The sequence below is a fragment of the Mesoplodon mirus genome (assembly GCF_964341445.2).
Source record: "Mesoplodon mirus genome assembly, chromosome: 13".
NCBI classification, from domain to species: Eukaryota; Metazoa; Chordata; class Mammalia; order Artiodactyla; family Ziphiidae; genus Mesoplodon; species Mesoplodon mirus.
Window position 1 is genome coordinate 24,791,912 of NC_138989.1, and position 10,508 is coordinate 24,802,419.

General features: G+C 51.1%; 1 protein-coding gene across 1 annotated transcript in view; it reads left to right on the forward strand.

The window, feature by feature from the left end:
• The window catches only part of DEPDC5 (DEP domain containing 5, GATOR1 subcomplex subunit), a 90,909-nt gene extending 80,810 nt beyond the window's left edge, over positions 1 to 10,099 (forward strand). Inside the window, exons 38-42 of the mRNA XM_082640394.1 lie at positions 990 to 1,159; positions 4,262 to 4,433; positions 7,204 to 7,264; positions 9,221 to 9,303; positions 9,451 to 10,099. Of these exons, the coding sequence (XP_082496520.1) occupies positions 990 to 1,159; positions 4,262 to 4,433; positions 7,204 to 7,264; positions 9,221 to 9,303; positions 9,451 to 9,743 (779 nt within the window). The 3' untranslated portion in view covers positions 9,744 to 10,099. The remainder of the gene's footprint in view (positions 1 to 989; positions 1,160 to 4,261; positions 4,434 to 7,203; positions 7,265 to 9,220; positions 9,304 to 9,450) is intronic.
• Positions 10,100 to 10,508: the final 409 nt, after the last annotated feature.

Consider the following 10,508-nt stretch of genomic DNA (forward strand, 5'->3'; position numbering starts at 1 on the left):
CCTCTCGTGACTGCCGTCATCTGAAGCTCAGGATGAGATTTGTGTCATTTGGTTTAGCTTTGGTTCTTAGTTACTTCAAAAAGTGTGGTCAAAAAGGAAAAGCATATGGGAAAATATGTCCAAAAAAGAGGAAGAGTAGGGGCAAAGAGATTTATGTCTACAGCGGGTAGTTTATCAACCTGGGGTATTCTTCACCCTGTTCAGGGGTGTCAGGAGGGTAGGAGGTTCTGAAACTAGGCAAAATCTTTCATATGTGCATGTTTTCTGGGAAAACATCTACTTACCAGGTTTTCAATGGCTCCCATGATTGTTATAGTGGAATTTTACTCCATCAGCTTCCTTTCCCACCACCCCTCCCACAGGAAGTGGGTTTCTTTTCCTTTTAAACCCAACACGGCATTATTACAGCTACTTCTCTCCAGTAACACCCCTCCCACCTCTGTGTTAGGACATGAGATCCTTCTTCCCAGCATTTTTTCAGGTTAGAATATAGACCTTTACTGTATTGTTTACTTAAGTGAAATTGGTCTATCTGTAGTGTTGAGTCTTTTTCTCAGAAAAAAATCAACATGATATAGAAGGGGAAGAAGGTTCCCAGCGTTAGCAACGCTAACAAATGTATAATGACATGTATTCACCATTATTGTATCACACAGAGTAGCCTGACTGCCCTAAAAATCCACTTGTTTTTGTAAGTAAAGTTTTACTGGAACACAGCTGCGCCCACTTGTTTAGGTAATATCTGAGGCTGCTTTTGCACTATAATGGCAGCATTGAATAGTTGGAACAGAGACCTTGTAGCCTGCAAAACCTAAAATATTTACTACGTGGACCTTTATGGAAAGCACTTGCCGAGCCCTGGACTAGCTGATTTCCAGGAAGCATCTGGAATCTGCAGTTTCACATCTGGATGCTCAGTTGTTTTCTCTTCCTCCTCACCCCCTGCCTTCCTTTCCCTCCCCCGGCCACCAACCTCCACCCCCATGTAGCTGCCACTGTCCCAGAGCAAAGGACCGTGACCCTGGACGTGGACGTGAACAACCGCACAGACCGACTGGAGTGGTGCAGCTGTTACTACCACGGCAACTTCTCACTGAACGCGGCCTTCGAGATCAAGCTGCACTGGATGGCGGTGACCGCCGCTGTGCTCTTTGAGATGGTGAGACCCCCTTATGTGCAGTCAGGCCTGGGCTCACCTGGCAGATGGACGCACGGGTGCTCGGTAGAGATTCACGTCACTTAAAAAATTGTTTTCACTTCAGGCTCCTATTACCTTCACGTGGACTGTTGGAATAGCCTCTTTCAAAAAATTAAACATAGTGAAAAATTCAGACAGTCAAAAAGGGTTTGTAGGTCAGGGTTTCTGACCCTTGGTGTGCTACTGACACGTAGGGCCAATGGTTCTGTCATGGGGGGCCTGGCCTGTGCATTGTAGGATGTTGAACAACATCCCTGGCCTCTATCCACCAAATACCAGTAGCATACCCTCCTGTGACAACCAAAAATGTCTCCAGATATTGCTGATGTCCCCAGGGAGGGGAGGCATTGCCCCCAGTTGAGAATCACTGGTGTAGAGCAGAACGTAACCCTCTCTCCCACCCTCACCCTGTTCCCTGGGACTTCCATCTACTGCCTTGCCACTTTGCTGCTACTTGCAGAGAGATTCTGTGCATATAGAGGCCCTGTTACTTTTACTTTTTTTTTTTTAACAGACATAGTAGCTCAGAATATTTACTATTCATGTTGTGTTTTTCCTATCACCTATATATCTTCTGTATCAGTATAAATAAGTTGGCCTCACTGTTGTTTTTTTTTAATTTGTTTTGCCTCATTTTGGGGGGAAAGTTTTTAAAATAACATTTGTTTCTTAAAAGTTAACATGTGTGTAATAGGAAACTAAAAAACACAAGAAGTAAAAATCAAAGTCATCCGTAATCACAAGTATTTTAGAGTCTGACATGTCCTTCTAGGTCCCGTTTGTGTATCTATGCAACTAAGCATCCATTTTTATGTAATTAAGATTCTACAGTTATGTATCATGTGTTTTTTTTTTTTGTTTGGCCGCACCGTGTGGCATGCGAGATCTTACTTCTCTGACCAGGGATCAAACCAGCGCCCCCTGCAGTGGAAGCACAGACTCTTAACCACTGGACCACCAGGGAAGTCCCTGTATCATGTTTTTTTTATACATCATGAATATTTACCATTTCAAAGTTCCAAAGCTACCTGAGTATTTTGGTAACCAAGAACACACTACATCAGCTCAATTTGGAAGACATTGCCTCATTATTTTTAGGGGCTACAGAATACTCTATTGCTTGTTTGTACCATAGTTTATCTACACAATCCTCTGTTCGTGAACATCACTGCTATTAACTCTGGTTCTCTACAGGGATGGGGGAAGTGTGACCTCTTAGGAGCATTTGGCATATCTGGAGACATTTTTACTTGCCCCAAATGGTGAGGGTGCCCCTGGGTTCTAGCAGGTGGTGGGGAGACCAGGGATGTAGCCCATCATCCTATAGCACAGAGCACAACACAGCCTCTATGGCAAAGAATCCCCCAGCCCCAGTGTCTCGAGTGCCAAAGCTGAGAAGCCCTGTTTCAGTTGGTCTCCTGCCTGTTTCTGCTTCTCGTCCACCCTGGTCCAGCTGCCTCATCAGGTCACTCATTGTTCCTGGCCACCCCACATCCCAGGCTGTGTGTCTAAAATAAATGCTCCTTAGCCGAGCTGTCAGTGTCTTCCAGGAGCCCTCCTGGGCCATCTTTACAGTCTCCTACTCTTTTTTATATGCTCTTTCCTTCAGCCCCAAAGAGTATTTCTCTATGGCTTCAACTGAGTCCCATGCCCCTCCAACACTGGCCCAAACATCTCATTGCACAGCTGAAAGCAGCTGGAAAGTTCAAAAAGAGTTTGTGAAGAGCCTAGGAGATGACCAAAGGGAAAGGAGCACAGTGTCGGCTGGCAACGTACAGGTTTTTTTGTCCGGGGTTCAAAAGCCTAGTTTTATCCCCATAAGACGTGGAAGAGATTGGTCCACGTCTCTGTCTGCCTCCAAATGGCATTACTGTCTTTGAGGACCCCTCCCATGGAGACACTCCCATCCAGGGAACATTGTTAAGGTCCAAATCAAAAAAGACACCCAGCTGCCCATTTCACTCAGCTTGCAGGGGACACCAGCTCTTCCCCAGCGGGTCAGCGCCGGGATGACCACTCCCTCCAGCCAGAACTAACCCTCTGGCCCAGTGCGATAGCGTCCTCCTCAGAAGCCCCACCAGGTGACACTGTCTCAGAACCACACAGCCACAGTGTTCTCTCTCTCTCACACACACACACACACACTCACACACACACACACACACAGATACAGTTATAATTTGGCGAGAAGAAGAGTATTTATTTCCTCAGAGGAGTTTAGCATCTATCTTTTAAAAAGTACACTTTTCACATCAATTCATGTAAAACCCACTGAAAGCTGCTCATATTTTTATCATGATTTTATTAAGTTTTTAAGAATCTCGAGTGTAGGTTAATTATTATTTTAAGGCCATGTCCACATTTGTTATAAACCACATTTTATTTAGATAAATATTACATAAGCCTTAGAAATTACTTGGTCAAGCAGAGACCTTGGTGTTTTGGTCATGGTTAGGAGTGTTCCTGGGAGAAAAGCTTAAGAGTGGGGAGGTTTGTCGTTAAGCCCCAGTAACTTTCATTCTCGGTCAGTCTTCAGACAGATGGCGTTTGGGAGCTTGCAGAGAGCAGCTCTCATTCTGCGAGGTCAGCTCTTGTCACTTTTGGCCAGAGGCCACCATGATCATCTTGCAGCCCGCGTCTTTCCCTCTCAGCCAGCCTGAGTGGATTGTTTTCCTATTTGATACTTTGGACTTAGTAAATTTTTGATAAAGGACAAAATTAGAAGGACAACCTATATCCTGTGACTTTCCTCCAACATCCTATGGAGCAAGAAGGGGCAGGACATAGCTCTCTCTAGTCTGTTCCTCCCGAAAGAGCCCCTAAAGTTGCAGAAGCTTAGGCCGTGAGGAGCCACGCACTTACCTCCCGGTCTTTCAAGGATTCACAGGAGGTTCAGCTGTGTTTCTTCCTCCCAGGGCAGGTCTGGAGCCGGCGGACATTAATCAGTGAACGTGTGGATCAATATGCAGGCCATCACTCGGGTGGCTTCGCTCCTCAGGAAGTTACTTCTCTTGTCAGAGTGAACTTGGAGGTGACGCTGTGTGTTTCTGTGCTTCCCACCAGGTCCAAGGTTGGCATCGCAAGGCCACCTCCTGTGGCTTTTTGTTGGTGCCGGTTTTGGAGGGTCCCTTTGCGCTGCCCAGTTACCTGTACGGCGACCCGCTCCGGGCCCAGCTCTTCATCCCGCTCAACATCAGCTGCCTGCTCAAGGAGGGCAGCGAGCACCTGTTTGACAGTAAGAGACACCCCTCTCCGGAGGGCCTGTCACCCGCGTAGACCCTTCCCGCAGGGTCGCCTCTCTAGGCGCCTGGAGGCCAGCTTTTTTTTTTTTTTTTTTTCAATTTGGTAAAATGGAGGCCAGCTTTTCACGGGCCAGTGAAAAGAAGGAGCCTCGTAGACAGGGGGCCAAAGGGTTTTGTTTGTTTTTTATAAATTTATTTATTTATTTATTTATTGGCTGCGTTGGGTCTTGGTTGCTGTGCGCAGATTTTCTCCAGTTGTGGCGAGCGGGGGCTACTCTTCGTTGCAGTGTGTGGGCTTCTCATTGCCGTGGCCCCTCCTTGCTGCGGAGCACAGGCTCTAGGCACGCGGGCTGCAGTAGTTGTGGCACGCAGGCTCAGTAGTTGTTGCTCACGGGCTCTAGAGTGCAGGCTTAGTATTTGTGGCACACGGGCCTAGTTTCTCCGTGGCATGTGGGATCCTCCTGGACCAGGGCTCGAACCCGTGTCCCATGCACTGGAAGGTGGGTTCCCAACCACTGTGCCACCAGGGAAGTGCTGGGGCCAGAGTTTTAATCCTGATTCTTCACTTAGTGGCTGAGCAACCCTGGACAAGTCACTTAATGTCTCTAAGCCTCAAATGCCTTATTCCTAAAATGGGGGCGACCAAAGCTGCCTCACTAGCTCAGGAAGACCCTCGTAAGGCCTGGAGGGGACGGTGGGTGGGAGAGGGCGCTGTGCTCTGTAAATCTCGAGCAGCACCAGGCTTCTCCCTACACCCTCCTCTCTCTGCTCCAGCCTTACTGGTTTGGGCGGCAGGAATCTGATCCTCACTGAGGCTTGGATCTGCTGCTCCATGAATAAAGGCCAGAAATGGGAGGCATTGAAAGCAAAAACAGGACACAGTGTGCTGTTGTGTAAAGCTGAGATGCGTCAGCACCTGGAGGACGCGGGACCCCCTCAGAGTGCTTCCCCGGAATGGAGACCATGGGGCCGACCCCACCCGCTGCTCCACCCTCATCCACCAGACTCTGAGGGCAGGTGTAGACAGATGGGAGGGATGAGCTGACTTCACACAGCACGGACTTTTCATCACCAAGCACTCATTTCGATGAGCATGTAATTAGCTCCTACAAAGCACCCCATGAGCTCATGGATGATCTTTTTATAACGAAAAGCTAGAGTCGCTGCTGGTGTGTCAGAGCCCTGTAGACTCTCAGGCGTAGAAATTATCAGTGTGGAGAGAAAAACTTTTGAGGTGAAGGAGATGCTTTCTCCTGAGTTCTTATGAGTCTGTGCTGTGTTCAGTGGCAGAGAAACAGCCCCCCCCACCCCTGGGGTGCAAAGAGCTTTTGTTCCGAAGGCCCACCTGTACATTCTTTACATCTTGGAAGACATTTGTGTATAGACACTGTTTTAAGTGATAGTTGGGATTCCAGGTGAGCCCCACGACCCCTGGAGGCTGAAGATCCCGGGATCTTTAGGGTTTACAAAGCACCCCCCAACCCCCCCCCACACACACGTTCTCATGTACCCTCACGGTGTGGCCGAGGGGGGACTGTTTTTTGCCGTCCTGAAATGGCAGGTGATTATGTCTGCATTTGATGACTTTAAGCCAGGCACCGCCTCCTACTGCTGTTTTTAATATGTTGAGGGGAAGGCGAGATCTCCCCCCATACCACCCAAAGACTCTTCTGGGGTTTTCCACCTTCGCTGTAACAGCACAGGGGTGCTCGCAGGGCTGGCACTGGAGGACATTTCTGTGTGAACCGATGGTTTTCCCTGCCAGTCGTAACCCAGTCTTCAAGACCAGCAGCTCAGTTGGTTGCCATGGTTACGGCTGAACGAAAGGAGTCCTAGTTGAAAGGAATAAAGACTTGAATCTAAAAATCAATTTTCTTGCTTCTGTGCCACCTCTCTTCCTGTTATCTCCCATTCTGATAACAGGGAATTCAAAATCTTAAAAATCTGACAAGAATACACTGTGCCTGTTTTTATCTATTAAAGCCAAAGTACTTTCTCTTTTCTGCTCTTTGGTTACCCGGAATCCTCAAATCTAACCTAGATATAAAATTCCAAATACGGAAAGAGAAACAAAGCCCCTGCAGGCACCCCTGGCCTCTGGGACAAGGTCTCGTGTGGTTGCTGCCCCAGCCCTCCGCACCTTGATCCCGAGAGCAGCCCCGGCCTGTTGCCTCTGCTGTGTGACGGCTGCCTCAGCCCTGCCACCTCCTCACCCTGCTCCTGTCCTCACACCAGCCAGGCTGGAGCACGAAGTGGGCGGTGGGGGCGGGCACTCACCTGCCCCGCCCCCTCCCCTCCCCTCCCCAGCTGATCACGTTTCCCAAAATCATTTTGTATTGATTTGCTTCAATTTCCCCACCCCTATAATGGAAGTGGGGAATTTTTTTTCTCCTTAGAAGCAAATAACATTCATTTCAAGCTTATCTTTTGGTTGTATTTTAACATCCTGCTCCTTTCCGCTTTTGGCACAAACAGTCATTAGGATGAGTCTTATACCAAGTTCTAGTAGCCCACACTGGTCGCTGAGGACTCATATTCCTCTCCTTTCTAGACCCCGATGAAGCTTGAGGGCTGTCACTGTCTTTAGGATATCCCTCCTTGGGGTGGAGGCTGGTCTTTCTGAAAGCAGGTGGTGTGAAAAAGCAGAGCTCAGGCTCAAGGGGGGAGCATTGCCAAGAGTAGTGAAGGATACCCACGGCTGGACCCAGGGAGATTTGCAAATCTTGTAACCACAACTCGGCATTTACTCTTTTTTCCTTTTAGGCTTTGAACCAGAAACATACTGGGACCGAATGCACCTTTTCCAGGAAGCCATCGCACACAGGTTTGTCCCTTAGCAAGAGGGAAGCATGGGGAGGCATCAGTGTTTGTCTCAAATAGCAGTTACCACAGCGAAGCCCAGTTCATTCCCTTTCTGGGGAGATGGACCCAGTCCACCAGTGACAGATTCACTGCTTATCTCCGACTAGTCCCTCTGCCTTGGTTTCAGAGATGAGCACCACCTGTCCAGTTCCTGGAGCTGTAGTTTTTCAGACTTGCTTCCCTCTTCCAGTTTGTAGGAGAGCAGAGAGCTCTCTCCTCAGCCTCCTACAAGACCTGGAGCCAAACTCTCCAGGAGATGAAAAACTGTAGAATCTGTCAGGAACCTCTTGACACATGTTGAGAAGACAATGAATGGTTAAAAAGCAATAGATACGTTCAGTAGGTATTTACTGGTACCTAATATGTATACCAGGGAGAGCCTTTCCTAGGCTTAGCTGTATCCCCCAGGCCAGTCCAGCTGTGTCTCTAGAACATCACTAACTCAGTGTCCGGTTGCTGCCTTGTGTTATTCATAGAAAATCAGAGCCTCCTGTACCTGCTTCAGTGTCATATCATCTTGTTCAGGCGCCTTCAGCTGTCCCCGCCCCACCTGGCACACCCCCCTCCGTGCACAGCCCCCCATCAACCGCAGCATAAAGTCCGGACTCTTCAGCCTCCCCAACCCAAGCCGGCCCAGGCCTGCCTTAGACCTTACTCAGCCCTTTTCTTCGATGCTTGGTAAAGGCTGTGAAATGAATGCCAGGGCATCTGACTTCCTCCGTCCAGGAGGAGGGGGTGCGATTCGGGGCGGTCAATGAAGAGGTCGGTGGGAAAGGACTTTGATGTGGGAAGCGGACAGGCCTGTTTCACCTCAGCCTCCACCAGCATCTGGCTGAGGAACCGTGAGGTGCTTTGCCTTCGAGTTCTCCCCCTTCACAGGGTTGTTGGGAGGGTTCCCTGACGTTCCCAGCACCTAGTAGGACCCCAGGAGATGGTAGTTATTATGAGGAAGACGAGTTTGTCAGCAGCTCCTGCTGATCCATGCTGAGTAAATAGAGAGCCTTGATCGGAAAGTAGAGAGGAAGAAGGGCAGACTCCAGAGCCGTTCCTGCTTGTGCTAGAACCAGCTGACAGTGATGAGCTGGCGGTGCCCATCAGCCGATCTGCTTATGTGTCTGACTTCACATGTTCTTCAGTAAATAATTACCAAGTGCCCGTGTAAAGCCAGCAGCTTCTGTAGAGGATGCAACACAGCACCTCCCTGGAGCTCAGTCCAGGAAGGGAGACAGGGTTTTCCCTGCTTTAGTTCTGCCTCATCACAGGCTTCATTACATAAACCCCTCAGACTCAGGGCAGGGGCCATATCTGCCAATGCATTCTTTACAGCACTTAGCAGGTAGAGTGTGATAAATGCACTTTGTGGAAATAAAAAAACCAGGAATAGAACAAGCCATGGATGAAAAATGGCCCCTCCTGCCTATTTCCAGAACACAGCGAGGCAGGGTCCCAGCTTTCCTCGCCTTAAGGAAGGGACTCAGTTACGATATTTCTCAATGCAAAGCCTTTATTGAGAACTACTGTGTGCTTAGTGTGGGAGAACTGAGAGGAAGGGGAGAGGGCCCCGGCTCAGCAGAGTTAAGATAAGGGCCTTCCCCGGGGGAGCTGACAGTCTTGGGGGTGGGCGCAGGGGGGAGGGCCGATGCGACGGAGTTGGGGGTGGCTGGGTGGAGATGAAGGCTGGATGAGGGAGAGCTGGGCAGGTGAGAGGCTCTCAGCGCCCAGAGAGGAAAGGGGGCCGGGATGGTGGGAAGTGGTGAGGACAGTGAGGAGCAGCCTGAATGTCCCACCTGAAAGAGACTTTCCAGATCCCTTGGCGGTCCACACTCTCGCTCCCCCCAGCGCGCCCCACCCGCGCCCCACCCCGTGTCCCTGTAGCCCAGGGGGCCCTCATCGGCCTGTCTCCCTGTCCTTCCCTTAGGTTTGGGTTTGTTCAAGATAAATATTCTGCCTCTGCTTTCAACTTCCCTGCTGAGACCAAGCCTCAGTACATCCACGTCACAGGTGAGGCGCTCCAGGCGCAGTGTGGACGGGGCGGGGTCGGGGGCGGCCGAGGTAGGACCGGGAGCCCCGGGGGCGGGGCGGGGGGGCTGGCTCAGACACCCTCCCTCCCTCCTTCCCAGCGCTGTGACCTGTCCCCTGTCCCCACAGGCACGGTGTTCCTGCAGCTGCCCTACTCCAAGCGCAAGTTCTCGGGGCAGCCACGGCGGCGCCGCAACTCCACCAGCTCCGCCAGCCAGAGCCTTTTCTGCGAGGAGAGGGTGGGCTACAGCTGGGCCTACAACACCATGCTGACCAAGACCTGGCGCTCCAGCGCCACCGGCGATGAGAGGTTTGCTGACCGGCTGCTGAAGGACTTCACGGACTTCTGCGTCAACCGTGACAACCGGCTGGTGACCTTCTGGACGAGCTGCCTGGAGAAGATGCACGCCAGCGCCCCGTGACGGGCCGGGGGATACTGTCCTGCTACTGATGGTACTCGGTGGGGTCAGGCAGGCTTGGGTGGTGGGGGTTGTGGGTGCTGCTTGGCCCCCGCCAGCCTCCGTCCGCTCCAGGAGGAAGACTGCGGAAGCCTCCGGCACCTGGGAGCAGGTGGGAGGGCGCCCCCTTGCACGTCCTCAGCAACAGAGTGGCTCCGCTGAGCGTCCTTTCCTCCGCCGTCCGCAGGTACTTCCCACCCAGGAGGAGTGTGCAAAGGATGTAAGATAACTTTGTGAAATAATGTACCATAGGCTCACACCAACTGTATATACCTGTACAGAGCAGAAACAGGAATAAACTGGCCCGTGTGGCATCTCTGTCCCCAGCCTGGTCCCGGGCAGCAGCAATCCTGTCTTCGGCTGGGCAGTCGTGCCCTGTCGCTGGGGCCCTGGAGGCCGATGAGGCGGCCACAGACGCTGGGGAGGACTCCAGAATTCACTTGGGGGTCTGGCTGTGAGTTTACTGAAAGGTTTCTCTTCATGGGCCCTCGGGCAGGAGAGGAGAGTTCCGGGCAGGCCTCATGAGCAGACAGGATGAGGTGCTGGGATCCCGCAGGCCTGGTTGTGGGAGGTGAGTCTTGCTAAGTAGGTGAGCCTGGCATGGCGTGCAGATGTCGCGGCATTCCGAAAAAAATCCAAGGAAGCCTCTGTTGACTCTGGCTGAGGTTAGGACCCACTGCTCGATGGGATAAGACTCAGCATGGTCCTCAACCTCAGCCCCGCCCTCAC